The sequence below is a fragment of the Lepidochelys kempii genome, chromosome 1 (genome assembly GCF_965140265.1).
Source record: "Lepidochelys kempii isolate rLepKem1 chromosome 1, rLepKem1.hap2, whole genome shotgun sequence".
NCBI classification, from domain to species: domain Eukaryota; kingdom Metazoa; phylum Chordata; order Testudines; family Cheloniidae; genus Lepidochelys; species Lepidochelys kempii.
Genome location: NC_133256.1, coordinates 269695537 through 269715316, shown reverse-complemented (window position 1 = coordinate 269715316; position 19780 = coordinate 269695537). Strand labels below are relative to the sequence as shown.

The window sequence follows — 19780 nt, the reverse complement described above, 5'->3', positions numbered from 1 at the left end:
CACCACTGAAAACAGGAACAAAACCAAGCACAGCTGTGCTCTGCATTGAAATCCATGATGATTCAGCACATGCTTTGCTGAACAGAGATGGGATTAGACACACGCTTAAAGATAAACCCATGCCCAAGAGTTCTATTGAATTAGGGCTACTTGCAGTCCCATCTTGGAATTGAAATCAACCATCAGAGTTAGAGGCAGTGCTGCATCTGTCTGAAGTAATGTCTGCAGGGAATTTACTATATAACAGCAATAAATCAATGACCATGAACAATAGGCACCATCTGAAGGAGCAGCTAGGAAAAGTGATGCACGCTCTCTCTTTCTCAAAATACTCTTGCCTTGTGTTGTCCCCTCAGGAGATCTTGTTCCTAAAAATAAATTGACTTTACAGGGGATGGACATGCTACAGCAACATTATTTCATAGCACTAATTTAACAAGTAAACTTTCCACTGATTGGAGAACCATACTCAGAGAGTAGTTATCAGTGGTTCACTGTTAAGCTGGAAGGATATATTCAGTGGGATCCCATGGGGATCTGTCCTGGGCCCAGTTCCCTTCAATATCTTCATAAATTATTTAGATAATGGCATAGAGAATATACTTATAAAGTTTGAAGATGATACCGAGTTTGGAGGTGTTGCAAGCAATTTGGAGGACTGGATTAGAATTCAAAATGGTCTTGACAAAGTGGAGGAATGGTCTGAATTAAATAGAATGAAATTCAATAAGGACAAATGAAAAGAACTCCACTTAGGAAGGAATAATCAGTTGCACACATACAAAATGTGAAATGACTGCCTAGGAAGAGGTACTGCAGAAAAGGATCTGGGGATTATAGGGGATCACACACAAAATAAGAGTCAACAATGTAATACCGTTGCAAAAAAAAAAAAAGTGAACACTATTCTGGAATGTATTTGCAGAAATGTTGTAAGCAAGACACGCTACTCCACGCTGATTAGGCCTCAACTGGAGTATTGTGTCCCTTTCTGGGCGCCACATTTCAGGAAAGATGTGGACAAATTGGAGAAAGTACAAAGAAGAGCAACAAAAATGATTAAATGTCTAGAAAACATGACCTATGACGGAAGATTGAAAAAAATTGGGTTTGTTTAATCTGGATAAAAGAAAACTGAGAGGGGACATGATAGTAGTCTTCAAGTACATAAAAGGTTGTTGTAAAGAGCAGGGTGATAAATTGTTCTCCTTAACCAGGGAGGACAGAACAGGTCTTAAATTGAAGTCAGGGAGATTTAGATTTGACATTAGGAAAAACTTCCTAACTCTAAAGGTAGTTAAGCACTGGAACAAATTACCTTGGGAGGTTGTGGAATCTCTGACATTGGACGTTTTTAAGAACAAGTTAGACAAACAGCTGTTGAGGATGGTCTAGATGATACTTAGTCCTGCCTCCGTACAGGGGACTGGACTAGATGACCTACCAAGGTCCCAGCCAATCCTACATTTCAATGATCTCTATGATCTCAACACCCGTGTGAATTTCAAGTGTGAAAAAGAATACAGCATCTGACAAAGAGTTATGGCACCTGAGAGCACTTAAGGATATGTCTACACCGCATTTTGGAGAAAGCCTCCTAGGCCAGTTGATAGACTAACATGAGTATGCTAAAAATAGCTGTGTAGTCAGCACTTTGAAGTGGAAGCTCGGGCTCTGAACCTTTGGGAGGGGTGGGCTTCAGAGCCTGAGCTCCAGCCCGAGCTGCAACTTCCAAACACCATCTACATAGCTAGTTTTAGACTGAGTCCCGCTAATCCAAGTCTGCTGACTCGGGCTAGGAGGCTTACTTCAAAATGCTGTGTAGACAAACCCTTAGTTACCACATAGCGACACTGCCTGGAACACCAAAAACATTAAAACCATTCCATTTTGCTTTTCGTTTTTAAAAGGTCTAGTTACTTTCTTACTTCAATTATAATTGATTCCACTCTGTTTTGATGGAAAATCTTAAGGAAATGTATGAAAGCATACTGTTAAGACTATGGGTGAGCTCCTCACTCCTCTTTGGCCCCTTTATGTCAGGTCAAAGAGCCAGGGTAGCATAAAGAATCTCTCAAAGCCGCATTAACTTGTTAGAGGAAGATTTGCCCAGAGCAGGCACTACAGAAGACAACCACAAGACTACCTTTCAAAGGACTCTATCGTAAGCCTTAAAGTCAGGAGCGTGTTGGGGGCCAGGTCACAACATGCAGTGCTGTGGAGACTCCAGGCAGTGCTGCAGCCTAAGATTGGAGAAGAGGTGTTATCTGCATGATCCCTAAAGAGGGGCACCAACTTATTTGTGTTCATTAGAGAGGGGGGACACTCCTATCTATACCTGGAAAAGCATTTGGCATTATCAGTTTGAATAGAAGGAAAACTGCCATTGCCAAAGTACTCAGGAAGAACATCGTGGATTTCAACCCATGGGGTGGTGTTCAGACCAGGTTTCCACCTTCCCAAAACTTATTGAGAAAGGCTTACAATACCAGCAGAAGATGGTTTTCAATTTAATTGAATTTATAAAAGTGTTTAATAAAGAAGCTCTCTAGAAGATCCTGAGACTCTGTGGAATTCCAACAAACATGTGTAACCCTTCTACCAGGTGGAGCCAGCAGCTACCAGGGCCAGGTTCAATATCTAGGGGTTCTGTTCCATCGATACAACAAGGAACCGGCTCGAGCCCCCACCCAGTAACCTGGGGAAATTACACACCACCCCTCGGTGCCTCTGAGAGGTAATACTTCTCCACTTGCAAGCACAAAGTCCGAGTGTAGAAAATAAACTTTTAATAAGAGGAGGGAATTAACTTGGAGTTAATTTGGGAAAACACCACAAACAGGGTTCATAAACATAAACCATGAGCAAAAGACCCACCCCAAAGTAGGTTGGGCAGTGCCCTTTTCCCCTCAGGTTCTCAAGTCTATCAACCCAAAAGTCCCTTTCACATGCACCCTTTCTCTACACCCCACTCACAGTGCAGACCCAGAGTTCAGAGGTGCATCTGCAGAGTTCACCTCCCACCAGGTGGCTGGGTGGCGGGGTAAAGAGGCATCTTACTCGCTGTGCTAGCCGCTCACCGGCCACCTGCTCACCGTGCCCTTCCACCAGCCACCCAGCTGGCTGCTCATTGTGCCTCTCTTCTGCCGCCGCCCTGCTGGCCACTTGTCACACCTCTCCACTGCCACCCTGCTCTCCATTCATCACACCTCTCCACCACCGCCAGCCTGCTGGCTGCTCATCACACTTCTTCGCAACCACCATGCTGGTCACTCATTCACCAGCTGAGTGTCAGTCACCTTCTGTCTCTCTGCTGTGACCTCTGCACATCAGTCTCTCAGTGATTTTCAGCTCTTTTGTAGGCTGGGCAGAAACACTGCCCCATCTCAAGTGATTTCAGCTCTTCGTGATTTTAGCTCTCAGCAGGCAGGGCGGAAACACAGTTCCACCACAACTGGTTTCAGCTCTGATGGAGCAATTAAAATAACAAGAGAGGCTCCTAATGAAGCCTATTTAGCTTTATTCTTTGAACAGTGGGGAAGAACAGGTTACGCCAGTCTAGAGAGGACCAGGGGGGAGGTGGGGTTATGCAACCTCCTGACCCTGACACCGGGACTCCTATCCCCACCCCTCTTACTTTCACAGGGCTCTGACATTCGAGCCCCTGCTTAATGAGGTTCTTCCAACTGAGGAGGCCCCCTCCCCCTCATTTGGGACAGGTTAAACACAGTCCTGCTTTCCTGTATTCCTACAATAATTACAACATTGGTAATCATATTTCACTACCCCTGCATGCAGTACTAAGGCCATTTGTACCCAACACCAGCCAAAGTTGATCCTTTGACAGCTGTAAATGGTGAATATGTAAACAGAGCAGGAGCAAACCGTATTTACATAAACACAACTAAAGTCTCTCCCCCTCCCAGCTAGCTGTCATTCAGACCCTGCTTTCACATGTTTAATTGGATAAAAGCTTTGCATGATGAGTGTGCCTGCTGTGTCAGGACAGAGAATGGAGTCACAGATTGTTACTGGTGGTGCAAGGCAAGGTTGCATACTCTCCTACTTCTCTTCTACATTGTCACAGACTTTGTGATGAGAAGAGCAATGGCTACTGCCCAGATCACTGGTGTTATTTGGGTAAAAGACCTAGATTTTGCAGATGATACGGTCGTGTTGGATACCAACTTGGTTGGAATGAAAAGACTCTTTATGAGCAAAAAACCAGAAGCTGCCAAAATGGGACTTATCCGTACACAGAAGATCAAGATCATGGAGATAGGAGAGAATGCTGTCAACACTGGTTGGTATGTGATTGATGGGAAAGAGTAAGAAAGAATTAATTACTTCAGCCTTCTTGGAAGTATAATATCTACTAATGGTCAGCTTGCTAAAGAAGTGAAGGAAGAATCAGCAAAGCCAGTGGATTATTTTCCCATTTGTCAAATATCTGGAAGAGTAAGAAGATACATCTACACACTTAAAATGAGATTGTACAATGCTATTATCCTCCAATAAAATTTTACAGCTTGGAAACGTGGCAGATGGTGGAAGTGTACGAGAGGAAGCTGAATGAATTTCAGCAGTGCTTTTTAAGAAGAAACTTTGTCAGCACACTGGGGACTGAATAATCAGACAGAGATGGTTACAGTGGTTCAGCAAGGTCATCAGGCTACCCCATGGCAGAAGGACAAGATGCATCTTAGGTTGGCTTCCACCTGGAGGGAAGAGAAGCCAGGCAGGACAAAGAATGACCTATCACAGGATGATCAAAAAGGAAGTTGTCTCCATTATGGCAACATCTGATGGAGTCAAACATCTTGCTCTGGACAGACAGCAGTGGGGAAAATGTGTTGCTTTACATACCACCAGGCACAGGAGACTCTAAGTAAGGAGTCTATAGGGCAGCCATAACTCTCACAGCCATAACTCACACAGGCTGTCTAAGTTACACCTGGAACCTCTCCAGCCACCTGGAACCTCTCCAGCCAGTATCACAATGGTGCACAGGTGGTTTAAAGCCACCATAGACCCTTCCCCTTTTCCCTTGGCTGGAAGTTCTTTGCTTTGTCTCTTGGCACAGCAAACAATCTCCCCCAGTATTTTCAATACAACACATAGTACGTCTGTCATAAATATAAAGGGAAGGGTAAACCCCTTTAAAATCCCTCCTGGCCAGAGAAAAAAAATCCTCTCACCTGTAAAGGGTTAAGAAGCTAAAGGTAACCTCACTGGCACCTGACCAAAATGACCAATGAGGAGACAAGATACTTTCAAAAGCTGGGAGGAGGGAGAGAAACAAAGGGTCTGTGTGTCTGTCTATATGCTGGTTTTGCCGGGGATAGACCAGGAATGGAGTCTTAGACCTTTTAGTAAGTAATCTAGCTAGGTATGTGTTAGATTATGATTTCTTTAAATGGCTGAGAAAAGAATTGTGCTGAATAGAATAACTATTTCTGTCTATCTTTTTTGTAACTTAAGGTTTTGCCTAGAGGGGTTCTCTATGTTTTGAATCTAATTACCCTGTAAGGTATCTACCATCCTGATTTTACAGGGGGGATTTCTTTATTTCTATTTACTTCTATTTCTATTAAAAGTCTTCTTGTAAGAAAATTGAATGCTTTTTCATTGTTCTCAGATCCAAGGGTTTGGGTGTGTGGTCACCTATGCAAATTGGTGAGGCTTTTTATCCAACATTTCCCTGGAAAGGGGGGGTGCAAGTGTTGGGAGGATTGTTCATTGTTCTTAAGATCCAAGGGTCTGGGTCTGTAGTCACCGAGGCAAATTGGTGAGGCTTTTTACCAAACCTTGTCCAAAAAGTGGGGTGCAACATTTTGGGAAGTATTTTGGGGGGAAAGACGTGTCCAGCTCTTCCCCAGTAACCAGTATTTGTTTGGTGGTGGTAGCGGCCAATCCAAGGACAAAGGGTGGAATATTTTGTACCTTGGGGAAGTTTTGACCTAAGCTGGTAAAGAGAAGCTTAGGAGGTTTTTCATGCAGGTCCCCACATCTGTACCCTAGCGTTCAGAGTGGGGAAGGAACCTTGACAACGTCTCATAGACCATTTTCCCCCGAACAAGACTCAAAATCAGCTAATTGCAGAACTAACTTTTTGAAATTATTTGAGGCTATTTTTTTTCATAACATAAAATTCAAACTGCCAGCATGTGTTTCTCTAATACGCAATCAGAAAAGCTGATTTTCCAAGGAGAAACAAAGATACGATTGATATATAATGAATCAATCTGATGGGATTTTCATAAAATGGCTTACTTTGTGTGTGTTCTTTCATTTGTTTTGTTTTGTTTTATAGTCCTTGGGCTGCGAAATGCTTTTGTAATACAACATGAAAATAGATATCAACAGTGCATCGGAGTCTTCCTTCTACAAGCACAAACAGAGACTGTCAAAGTAAGTCCTGTATTTTATGAGACCTTTTTAAAATTACATTTATCAAGGGAAAGATCTCTTCTAAAGAGAATTTTACTTTAAGCAACTATGTCTGACAGAAATATAACCTGATTTACTCTCTTCCCTAAAACAAATCATTGCACATGTTATAGAGTTCGTAATTACAGTACCCATGTACTGATTTTAAGTGAGGACCTCCAGCAGGTCACATACTAGCTTTTCAAATTCTGACTTTTTAAAGTTCAATTCTTGCATAACTGGAATCAAGAAACTGAGCCATTCCCAAAAACTAAAACAATTTTTATGTAATAATGAGACCATAAAACTGACATTTGTCAGTCTAATTGCCCCACACCACAGTTTGAAAATGTATATTATTATTTTTGCATATATATTATTATATACATTTATAAAACGATTGCAATTACATACCAGTGGGTATGGTATGAAAACGGATCTGTCTCCAAGAGTTTGATTCCAAAAGTATGTAAGTTCCCCTTCATCTGCACACCAGCCTGAATTCTGAGTAATAGACTATTACATTTTATTATTTATTTGCAGCATCTAAATGTGGACTAGGTGCTTCATGGAACATAAAAGATTGGTTCTATATGTTGTATTTCATTCATTAGCACCCGGAAGAATAAAATGAGACTTTCAAATAACACTAATGCTTAAAAATACAGAACATGGTAGACAGAGTGCCCCAGGGCAAGGCAATAAATATACCCTTTCTACTTCTAAGTCACTGGCTCACATCTGAAATAGGTTCTTAAAGTAGTTACAGTCTTGCTACAATACTTAGCCTTCCAACATTGGCAGTGTTCCAGTTTAGTTCCATCTTCTCCGAGTCCTGCAACATATGTTTGAGCACTAAAATCCTGATATTAAACAGCATCTTTATTATAGGTTAATAATAATGCAACAACACATTGTCTTTCAGTTCCACATTCTTTTTAAAAGGTAGATTGCATTGGAGAGTATTTTGGGGTCCTCTGTGAAATGAGCTGGCCCCATTTATGCACTTCACGATCAGCACAATTTTCAACTAGCTAAGCCACAGGGCCCTAATGTTTACAGCTGGTATTGTGGGTCTCAGAATAAAAACACTGTCTGCGATCCTCTAACAACTTTGTAGATCAGGATCTTGAAGTATCTGGGGCACTTCAAAGAGAGCCAGTACACTGCATGGAGCACCAGAGTGATATGTTCTCATTGACCTGTCCTATTCAGAAAAGGCTACTGCATCCTGAAGCAGCTGAGGACAGCTCTTAGATTTACTGGATTTTGCAGGATGTTCCACGTTACTGCTAAATCAGGCTCCCTGTGCTCCTGCACAGTGCAGTCAGACGACATTCAACAGACATATGAGAATGCAAGAGATAAGTTCATGGAAAAGTTGCACAAAGTAACTTTGGCAGAGCTAGGAGTAGAATCCAAGTCTCTCATATGGCAGACTAAGTCTCATTCGCACAGCTGTTCTGCCCATCAGAAAGGCTCTGCCCAGTCTATTTGGTTGGCTTTTTTGACCCATACCACGAGATCACACCCTTCCTCCTAGAGCCAGGAATTAAGCCCAAGAATCCTGAACCCAACATTTCACTATTGCGTAGCACACAGCTGTATCACTGTGACAGGGTGTACCAGGCCCTCTGCTGGAGACTTTGTGATCCTGCCACACCCTGTCTGAGGAAAAGAAGCAGTGAAGGTGGGTCCTCCAGGTCTGCCTAGAGAGACTGCAGGGAAGCGGCCAATCAGAGTGAAGCAGGCACAGTTAAAAAGAGCTGCAGGGCTGAGCAGGTCAATTTCTGGCAGGACCAGAGGAGTAAGGAAGGTGCCCCCTTGTTAGTGCTCAAGTGAGAACCAGAAGACAGGTTCTGGTGGCACTGGCATGCTGTGAGGAAGGAAGGGAGTTGAGCACTTCAGGCCTGAGGTAAGGGTGAAGAGGAAGGGGTTACGTGGGAAATGGCTCAAGGAACAGCAGCAACAATGGAGTTAAAGGAAGCAACATGTGATTGCTATTTGTTGGGTCCCTGGGTTGGGACCTGGAGTAGTGGGTGGGCCAGGGTCCCCCCCTATTGGCGGAGTGGCCAAAGCCCCGAGAAGGGGACACGTTTCATGTAGAAGCCCAAGCACAAAGCTGGAATTTAAAGGGTTTTAGGACATGGCTGATGACCCTGTAGAGTACTAACCCTTTGTTGAACTCTGTTACCCCAGGAAGGGGATTGACCTTGAAGGAGTAACCTGTCTGGAGAGCTGGGTCGAGAAGAATTGATGTCTCCAGGGAGACAGCCCTGTGGGCACTGCTCCATACCTCGGCAGGGAGGGGCCTAAAGCTAGCCCAGAAGGGCTGAGAACTGAGCCTAGAGACAGGGCTGCAAATACCAACCAGGGCACAGGGATAGGCCCTGTTGGACTTTTTTTTTTTTCCCCTTGGAAAGGGTTTATTTGTTCATTTGATTGTGTGTGACCTGACCGGAGGGCTGGGCCACTGAAGACCCACCTGATAAGGTTAACAGCTGTCAGGGGGCGCTGGGAGCAGAGAGTGAATGTGCAGGTTCGCACCTGACAGGAGGTGCTCATGAGAGGTGAGTGTCCCCTGTCACAATCACCCACTTCAAAGTGCGTCTCTCACCCTCCTCCTCCCCCCTCTGGCTGCTCCATGGACAAGATAACCATTACTCCCTTAGATCAAAAGTTAGAGGTCTGTGCTAGAAATAGAAAAGATCCAGTATTCAAACATTGTTCATGACTTATATGCGGGTTCCTTAGAGTTGCACATGACTGCAGTTGTTTTCCTATTTTTAAAACAGGTTTATTTAATTCATCCAGTGAGAAAACCTCCTTAAAAACAGATTAAAATGCTTTTAACTATAGAACCTATCAATCATGGTGTAGTATGCAATAAAACACAGTTTGGCTTCTTGCCACACATTTTGATTGCTTATGTCAAACACTGGTTGGATTGAAGATTGAGAGGTATGGCTGGGTTGTTTTGGTTTTTTTTGCCAGTTGTCTTCCCTGAATACGGTGCTACTCTGTCTGACTCTGGAGATGATGAATGCAGACAGTCATGGCTAGGTCTGTAGCCAATAGGACACAGGAGCTCAGCTATTAGCCTCCTGGCCATCCAGGTGGGAAGAGACATTTCTGAGTATTACTTTTCATTTGGTGTCCTGGAGCAGTGAGGAGTCCATTAGGTCCCTGAGACTCTCACCATCTGCACCAGCAGGGACAGATGCTCTCCGTTATGGATCTTCAGAGCACTGCTCTCCCATCGACATAGTGTTGTCCACACCAGCACTTTAGTCAGTGTAACTTAGGTCAGTCCAGGGTGTTTTTTCACACCCCTGAGTGACGTAAGTTTTACCAACACAAGTGCTAGGATAGTCATAGAGTAACAGTATTAACAAGGAACACTGTCTGTTGCCCATGGGTAAGAAGACACCATCTACAAATATGACCAGGGTCATCTCTGCACTACAGCGCAGTTAGAAGCCCAGCTGGGAATATTACACTCTGGCTTCTCAATCATGTTTTCTATGGGAAAGCTAGAGACTGCATGGTAATTGAACTGAACTTGGATTGTGCTTCAATTTTGTTCTGCCCTTTATCTGCTTGATATTGTTACCTATGCTCCACTCTTTGCACATATAGGCTAATCAACAGTGGAAAGTACCTATTTTTGGATCATAGAAAAGTTATTTGTGTTACTAAACAAAATTCTGGTCCTGATTCTCCACTGTGTGACTACTTGAGTGAATGGCCTTGGAATAAATGAGGATAGCAGGGGGTCTACTCTGGCATAAGGTCTGTACCAGACCTCAGTCTAATGAAGGATCATGAGTTTTGAAGGATCATGAGTTCCTTCTCCAATGATGGGGGTGAGGAGATAGGTGGTGCAGGAGGCGGCAGAGAGTTTCCCTGTCCACAGAGATTTTGGTTGTTTTAAGGCCACTTTGCACCACTTATGCAGCATAATATGCCCTGAGCCAGACTGGAGAATCTGGATCCCAGGTTTATGGAACAATTTATGGACATAAATCAACCTTCTCTTCTAGAGGTAAGCTATGAGAAGGTGCCCCATCAAATACTGTACAATGTATTTTTATAGATTCAAGACTCTAAAAGTTCAGGTATCTTAGTTATTAAAACTTTTTTAGGACCTCAGGGTTTATCAAGCATTATTTTTCCTCTTACAGAAAACATGGATGTCAGAGATAGAAACTGCGGTCTCCAATTATGCCAACAGACATGAAACTCAGAAAAGTTCCTTTTTCTGTTTGCCAGCTGAATCCTCTGAAATTTAATTGTGTATATACGAAATTGACAGATCTAGGTTGAAGCCAGTCTACATGGTGATAACAAAATTATTTATTTTAACAATCCTTGTTAGTTTCTGATAACAATGGCCCTATGACCTGACTGGTTGGAGGCTGTACATGGTGCATCTTGTCCAAAGTGGAGCACAAGAGGTCTTTTTACCTGAAGAAAGAATAAATGTCAAGGCATCTCACTTTGGCTAAATTGGTCAACAGACCTCACATGGGTGGTTTTCCCAAAGATAATGTATTGTTCTAGAGTTGTCAGAGCTCTCTGTCTTCAATATTGTACCTCAATCAGTGATTAGACTTTGGTATTTGGATGGCTACTTCTTACCTTTCTTAGACAGCTCAATTTCATTTCAGATTTCACTTTGGATTAAGATAGTTCAGTGTGACTCAATATTTCAGTGGTCAAACCAAGCATTCAGGATATAACCAACATATCTACATGCTACACAGGATCAGTTTCTTAAGATAAATTATAAGGAGGCAAAGTACCTACAGGGTTTACATTCAAACAGCTGCAGAATGTAAAAGTATATTTGAGATTTACTCAGCACCAGATTACGGGACTCAGTGTAAGCATGAGGAAGGATTACAGGATCATACTGAAAATTAGAGCCCCATGTTATTTTCTGTTTCACAAATATGAAATAAAACGAAATAAAATGCCACTCACTCAAATTTGGCCCTATCACCCCTCTGACATGATGATGGAGAGGCAGCTGGGCCAAATGTGAGTGACACTGCAACCACAAACACCCGACTGCAACACCTGGAGCAGGAATCTAGGCCCCAGCCTCACAGGACAGGAGACACCACTGGGGGATGAGGGCAGGGTGGCCTTGATCTGCAAGCCCTGCCCCCAGGGCCATGGGGGAAGAATGGATAAAACAAAACAAGAAGTTTCTAAAAAATAATATAAAATGAAAAATTATATATCACATAAGAAGAAATTCACGGGGCTCTACTGATGACTACGTAGACTATATATACAATGCTGATTATGAGTGTGTAGAAGAATTTGAATATTCAACCCCAGGATATAAAATTTTCAGTAGAAACCATCAGTTTTAGTGCTGTCTTCACTATGGTGTTAACTCAGACTCTTAGTGGGGTATTACCCCTACCCTAGCTGCTGTCCACACACAAAACCCTCTTACACAGTGTGGTGCTGGCTCTACACCCGGGCTAGCAGGCCTGTCCTGAGTTACATGCTGAAGTCCAAGTGCTGCTTACACCTGTGCTGGTAACTCACCCGCTTTCCAATGAGGACTCAGACTCCATCACTTGAGTGCTGATAGTCCTCCAGTGTCTCCCCCCTCCCCAACCCCGTGCCCAGAAGGACAAACAAGTTCTCCCACAATTCACTAGGAAACAATCAGAGCTGCTCAGCTTAATGCAGCACTAAGAACCATGGGATATGATCCCAGAAGTCCTAGCACCTCACATGGGTTTGTGCAGCACCAATGAGGAGACAATAATTTAGGTATGGCTTTGCAATGTGGCTGCTTACACCTGAACTGGGATAACCTTGGTGCTTAGACTTGAGTGTGATAACAATGCAGTGAAGACAGACCTACAAAAGGGTGTTCAGGTGCAAAGTAAAAGATGCTTGTTAGACTAGGAAGCAGACTTTGAGCCTCCCTCACTCATGCCAGAGCAATACAGACTACACTGGACATAATATAAAGGTAACACTGTCAATGACAGAAGGGACTGACTGCTACACACTACTCAGCCAATGTCCAAAATAACACAACAGCCACCTCAAGTAACTGAGTGTGGAGACAGATTTTGAGATAGAGGGGAAAAGCAAATCACTCTAAATGAAATTGGTGAATGTTGAAATTGAGTAAATAATGGCCCTTATCACCTCCTTGCAATAGTGAAAAGTTTCTTGGCAATTCCTCCAGGAGCAAGAAACTGCAAAGCCAAGTGTGCTCTCTAGTTACAAGATAAGTGTGAAAATTACAAAAATGGTCTATTAGAAAGATCTAATTTTATTATCATTCCTTTAACAGATTAGAAAACAAAAGTAACATTTCAACAAGCATCTGTCCATCATACTTTACACAGAATTAGTTGATGCATGGTATCATTTTCTTGTCCACAACTTTAGTCACCACCCAATTGCAGAGTTTAGGAATTGCAGTGCATACTGGACTAAACTCTTTCACAACGTAAGGCACAACTACATGATCACAATTAGTAAACACAACACTGAAAGTAAGACTTAAAAATCAAATTGATGAAAAAATGTTCATGCAAAGTCTATCTACACATACATAAGTTTTGTAGTATGCCCATTATGAGTGTATGATCCAGTTTAAAAGAAGTGCAGTGTTCCGTAGGTAAAACTGCATCATAAGGCAAACGTAACACATTATCTCTAAATAGTGGGTTAAAAACATAAAGCTTTTTTTCAATTCTATTTTATACAATTACACAGAAAATTAGTCAATTTTATGCCCAATATTCACATCTGCAATGATAATAAACTGATCATTAAAATTCAGAAAAGAGACAAACAAGGCAATATAATTTGTAGCACGCGTCCATTAAAGAAATCTATTCATGAAGTTCATATCTAGAGTATTGTGGAAAAAAAGGCTAAATTAAGAGTGGATTAATTAGTGGATGATGCTATGACAAAGCTCCCTATACAACTGTTGTAACCCAACAGACCATAACTGTGAAAGTTTGTGGTAGTGATTTATTTCCCCTCCAACAGCTAGAGTTGTAGGATTAAAACTACAGAGGTAAAAAAGAATGACCGACTACAATAATTAGAAATTAGTGGATACTGTTTAAGCATATGCAAAAAGACTAAAAGACTAAATTTTTTTTTGGTGACAGACAACTTGCAAATTTGGCAGTCTCTATAACTGTTACATAACACTACAGTGAGGAACCCCTATTAAACTGGACTACTTGGTTGAATTACACACTGAGAGGTAGTTTAAATAAAATCATATATGGCATCGAGTGGTGGGCTGGATTTTTTTTTTATTTTATTTTCTTACAAAAGTGACAAATCCTATACAAGCAGCATTTTGGACACATTTCTATAAAAAGTTCCGGTATTCACTAACTCAGTGAGACAGTCTTGTAATATCCCTTTGGTGCCAGGAGTTGGGATTTAACAAGGTGATACAACAAAGTACTTTGCAATAGAGCCAACAGCAGGAGCTCTGGACCGGCCAGCACTGGCCTGTTGACATATAAACAATGAACATATTCTCCACAAGCCACTCTCTTCACCCCTCTAACCCCCCACCCCAAAAGGCATTTAAAAAAGACTGGGATTTTATTTTTAAATTTTTTGGGGGGGGGAGGAAACTTCACTAAATTTTTTGCTTCTAAAACAACACTCTTCTGAGAGGCTTAACATCAGAGTTTTTTCCCATTTAATATCTTCAAATGTACTCTATGTAATCCAGTGAAAAGATACTCATGAACCTGCTGTATGATGAGTGCATAGTATTATATGGTATGCTGTGGACAAAGGCAGAAATGGTTAATGTTACCTACTAGCAAATCTCTTTGTTTTCTTAAAATCTTAATGTAAAGTGGTGTGTTATGTTTTCTCTCTCTAAAAATGCAAATTGCTTTATTTAGACCCCTTCCCCAGAGGGGAGGGGGGATTGACAAATAAAGGTACTTTTCTCTACAAGAATTTTACTTTTCTGTTATTACTATTTCTGAAAAGCAAACCATTTAGTGACTTCTGCTGTAACTGTATGTATGTGTTAGTTTCAGACTTACCCTATAACCTAAGGTGAGTACAAGAGTTCCTACTTGGAGAATGAAAACTGATTGGCATGATTTTTTTTTTAAATATGTAAAATTCATATCTCATTTGAAATCTTAAGATACAGCTTTATAAACACAGCCGTGCTTTTTAAAGACCATGTCCATTCCTTTGTTATGTGTGTCCTTGGGTTATGCTTCCCTAGGGTGCAGAGCAATTATGAGTGCAACTCCCCTTAACAACGAAGGGGAGTTATATAATTCAAGGAGAAATCCAGCTAAAAATATCTCCCACTGTGGATTGATTACTACATGTATGCATTCAAAATTGCCATTCCATTTACTGTATATTATATTCAGTTATGCTAGAAAGAAAAAAGTGCATAGTGCAAGTGACAATGCTATTTCCTACTCCTCCAGAGGTTTTTGGAGGTTGCAATGAATTAATTCATCAGTTCCCAACCTCTTCCAATCCTAGTGTCATAACAGAGCTTTCACTCGTCATTCTAGACAATTTTTATTTTCCTTCTGATCTTAAGCTCCAGCATTTTCCTTTCTATCTCCAGGTATTTTTCATAAATTTCAAATGTTGTAAGAAGCATGTATTCCCATATTGCATTTAAGTTACATTAACAAACTAGAAAGTACTTGAGTTTCTTGGGGCCCCTACTGTGCTCCGGAGAATATTCTGCGTTAGGGGTCACTTCTTTTATGTCAAGCAACAGGTTGGCAAATGGCAATCAACTGTTTTTGGCAATAATCTGCAAAAAGCTACTTCACATTTTTTTCCCCAAAAATCTTTTCCTGCTTCACTAAGAAAAGATTTTCCAGTGAGATGATCTCAATAGTCTAAGTCATTCAAAGAGTGACAAAATTATTCCCCCTAATGAGCACCTGGTACTCCAGGATCCATTACAACTGGATCAGTCTGCATCTTCCAAGAACTGGGTTTGGGCAGGAGGATTATCTTTAAAAAACAAAATAAAACAAAAAGAACCCCACACATCTCTCTCTCAGAAAAGTGACTGAGTCTCTAACTCTAACAGGTGCTTCCTCCAGGTCTTTCTATCTCCAGGTTGGAGTTTTTTTCCATTATAATTTTTTATTTTTCTCTTTCTCCTTGGTGCCCCTAGTAGATGAAGGATCTTTGGAAAACAGGAGTCTGCAGGAAACCAGCACTGGAGGAGAAAACATAGCAACGTAGCAGCTAAGATCAAAGGAGCTCCTGCTCAGACCAGCTACACACTACTGTATTGCCTCCCACCTGTACAAAAATGTGGCATACAGCTTTAGCTGTTTGGTGCAGAAATGCAGCAACAGAAGCTGTCTCAGCAGGATCTCCAAGCCAGTGGTCCTAGACTACTCAGAACTCCAGGCCAAGGTGCAACATAGCAGCAAGGGCTGACTCCAACAGCAGAAATGTGGCAGGCAAGCCTTAATTTATGTGGGGCAGAAATTCATCAGCAGGACCTGGTATTTGAGAGCAACAAGTCAGAGGTCCTTGGCCATTTTTCTGTTCTGACTGGGTTGAAATATGGTGTCAAGGAGCATCTCCAGCCAGTTAGTCAGAGGGTTAGGAAAATCCCATGGGGCAGGACCTCTCACTCCTTTCAGACTGCTTTGGCCCAGTTGTTCCAGAAAAGATCTTAGCCAGTTCTTCTTGTGCTTGGCATCCTGAAGCCCTTCCCCATCAATGGTTCTGTCAGCCCCCTCTCTCTGAGGGCAGTTCTGACTCCTACAGTTAAAAAACTACAGTTAAAAAAAATCCCCACTCCAATGGCTCAGATTCACCATACTTATTACCAGTCACCACTAGAGCAGGGCAGCCTGAGGGTTCTGAGCACTGACTATATTCCACCTTTCAGCTCCTTCACATGTGGTTTATGTAGCATGGCCTCTCTCTGCTAACTTACCAGTGCCAGTAGACCTTCTCTTTCCTGTCTAGCCTCCTTTAGGTCAGTGTGTTTTACCTCACCTGCCTTTGCACTACACCAGCCAATTGTTTTTCTTACCAATGACCGCTGGAATCCACAGGCAGAGGTGCAATTAATTTTTCTCCTTCCACTTCCCTTCATGCGTACCATATTGTATATATATCTTCCTGCTGTATTTTCCACTGCATGCATCCGATGAAATGGGTTTTAGCCCACGAAAGCTTGTGCCCAAATAAATTTGTTAGTCTCTAAGGTGCCACAAGTACTCCTCGTTTTTTTTGCTGATACAGACTAACATGGCTACCACTCTGAAACCTGTCTACCATTTCTGAGGTTGTTAATTCATGTCTTCGATAAGATGGCATGAATGAAGATGGCTAATCTTTCATAATATTTATTCATTAGAACTTTTAGTCTTTTTACCTTGGGCAGTTAGCAGGGGAGCTAGAGAGGCAATGGGTCTGGAACATGATGAGGAATAACCCAGTTGCAATGGATCATAGAGCAGCAGGAGCCCACTTCAGAGAAGGAAAAATTACAGGTACATACATTTTACTTTTTCTGCCTACACAACAAAGAAAGGTACATATATGCATTGCTTTTTAAATTGCTCCAGCACAAGTAGGGAGAAAAAATATGACAGTAACGGAGTCTAAAATCGTATCCTCACTTCTTAATTAAGTCTGACTGTTTTGTATATAACTAAAACAGCAGCAGTTTCAACCACCATTCTGAGCAGACCAAATCATGAAACTATTGTACCAAGAAAGACCCAGGATTAAGAAAAATACAAACACCACAGGTTCAGGAGAAGCAGTGGAAAGACCAAGTCAGTTAGGGATAGAATAATCCCAACCTCTTCCAGTTAATGTGGGGGACAAGAAGAATAGATCAGATAAAATGCTGGAGTCTCCGAATATAGGTCATTAGTAGGAAACCTAGCATAGGACAGCTGGGTATTCCTCAAAGACCAACCAAGGACCTTTAAGGGCTTCTATGGTTAGTAGGGAAAGAAAAAGAATAGAACTGAGGATAATTTTTTGTATATGTCCACAGATAAGAAAATCTGGAAAGTTATATTCTATTCAACAAATCTATCAATCAATATGGGAGAGCTTTATGCAACATTCCTAGAACAGAAGCCAAACTTGCAGTCCTGTTTCTAGCTTCATAGAATCATAGAATATCTGGGTTGGAAGGAACCTCAGGAGGTCATCTAGTCCAGCCCCTTGCTCAAAGCAGGACCAATCCCCAACTAAATCAAGCTTGTCTGTACAAATGCTAGTACCTTACAGTACATGTAAAGGTACTCCAATATCCAAATGCTGTAGTTGGGCAATGATTTAGGCACTGATATTGCAATAAGCTCTATGTGGCCAGACTGCTGTGTTCACACAGAGCCACATGCAGGTCAGCGGGGTTCCATGTGGGTACAGGTGTTTGCCACTATTGCAGGATTGGAGCCTTAGAGAGAAAAATTCAAGAGCAAGAGAGGAGAAAAACTCCTGAAGAAATTACTAGGGGATTTAAAAGTATGGTAGTTATGCAATCAAATGCAACAATTAAAATGTAATTATGCCACTGAAACAGCAATATTTGATACACAAAATCCTTGCAAATTTTTGCAACTTACTGTTTTGAAAGAAACAAAAACTGCAATATCACATACACGTTTCTTTTGAACACAAAAATTAAAGATTAAAAAAATACATTGTTACTTCTCTGTTTAAACTTTATTTACAAATAACTGGGTGTTCCTAACTTAGACATAAAAGCTCTTTCCTGGGTAAATGGCAATAAGCTGAGGATGATCTGAGCCTGTCTCACAAAAAATACAATAGTTTTACTTAGTATCAATAAAACATTTTAAAATATACTAAATTTTGCAAGTGTTACAATCATTGTTCAAACTGAATAGTAGTCTGAGTGCTGTACGAAGTGCATCAACAGAAATTCTAATTCTAGCGTAACGTTAAGTGCCATTTGAGATAATCAGTTATCCTTGTAAGTCGTTAAAACAAGTATCACAGACACGGACAGGCTTCTTAGAAGAAGGAGTTAAGGCATTCTTTGCGGAGCACTCAGCACAAAAGATATTTCCACAGTGTCTACAGTGATGCTGTGAAAGATGAAAACAACAAATACTGAATTGTCAAATACTGTATAGTGGGCACAGTACATGAAAAGAAATTATTACATAAAGTATCAGATCAATTACATTTTTTAATTTCAGATGTGCATTTAAATTATTAACACTGGGGGTTAAGTGGCACTTTGGATTTATATACAACTCCATCTCTAAAGAGCATAAGGGTAACATTTTCAGAAGTGTTTAAGTAGCTTAGGAGCCTAAGTCTCATTGACTTTTAAGGACTCGTAGCCTCCTAAATTACTTTTAATGGGATTTAAGAGTTACTTGAAAGTTTTACCCTCAATCTTTTTTAGGTCCATGATATGCATGTTTCATGGGCTTAATCAAATCCCTTCAAATGGCTGAAACCACACTATAATTCAATACAATTAGCAGTTGTAATAGACTATATCCTGTAATATATTGAACAAATCTTATAGAATTAAGATAACTCAGTGACGCTTAAGTTAAACGTTTAACTTATTAAATGTTAAATTAGTTTAACACCCGTGGGGACGCTGTATTAAAAATACAATTGTGTATCTGTTGTTGTGGCATGGTATGCACCTTCTGCAGTAGGGAGTGGGGGATGTTAATGAACTTTCTCCATTATCAGTCTTTGAAGCCACCCTTCTAGATGAAATGCGTATACTAGTTCAAACTGGATTCTCCAGGGATCAACAGAAAATACTTTTGGACAAAAGCCTGGGTTTTAATCTGGCTCAGGGCCTTCTTCCAACGGACAGAACCCCTGGTCCACAGAGGGCCCCGAACCTTGGAAAGACTTTGCCTGCTGAGACCTCTTAAGACTATGTGCTTGTTCTGTGCTGAAGCTCTGATGAACTTGTAACCAATGCCCTTAAAATGGGATATTAAATGACTGCACTTGCCAGAGCCCATGTGAGAGCTGGCATGAATTCTGGCAAACTTATTAGCATGCATGTAGGTTCTTTTATTGTTTTTAGTATGTTTTCTCTGTAATGTTTTTACCTTAAGAATAAAGTGGATTTGATTAAAGAACTGTGTGGCAACTTATATGTGTAGCAATTACACTGTTATCTGTGTCTGAAAAGACAGATGTGTGGTGTCCTAGGGTATCTATCTGTTCTGGGATTGACACAGTGAAGGCAGGGAACTGTCCAGCCTGAGAATGCCCCAGTCAGAAGGGAGAGAGACTCTTGTCTCCACCCAAGAAAAGCAGCACCTGGGGAGCTGAACACCAAGCG

General features: G+C 41.4%; 2 protein-coding genes across 6 annotated transcripts in view; one reads left to right on the top strand and one right to left on the bottom strand.

Moving 5' to 3' along the window:
• The window catches only part of PLEKHG7 (pleckstrin homology and RhoGEF domain containing G7), a 57318-nt gene extending 46597 nt beyond the window's left edge, over nt 1-10721 (top strand). Inside the window, exons 15-16 of the mRNA XM_073338129.1 lie at nt 6314-6411; nt 10614-10721. Of these exons, the coding sequence (XP_073194230.1) occupies nt 6314-6411; nt 10614-10721 (206 nt within the window). The remainder of the gene's footprint in view (nt 1-6313; nt 6412-10613) is intronic.
• A 2000-nt stretch (nt 10722-12721) lies between these two features.
• Nucleotides 12722-19780, bottom strand: part of EEA1 (early endosome antigen 1) — a 136442-nt gene continuing 129383 nt past the window's right edge. For 4 of the 5 annotated variants that reach the window (XM_073327558.1, XM_073327559.1, XM_073327560.1 and 1 more), the window contains one exon: nt 12722-18542. In XM_073327558.1, the coding sequence (XP_073183659.1) occupies nt 18420-18542 (123 nt within the window). In that variant the 3' untranslated portion in view covers nt 12722-18419. The remainder of the gene's footprint in view (nt 18543-19780) is intronic. The other variant, XR_012156717.1, reaches the window with a different exon arrangement.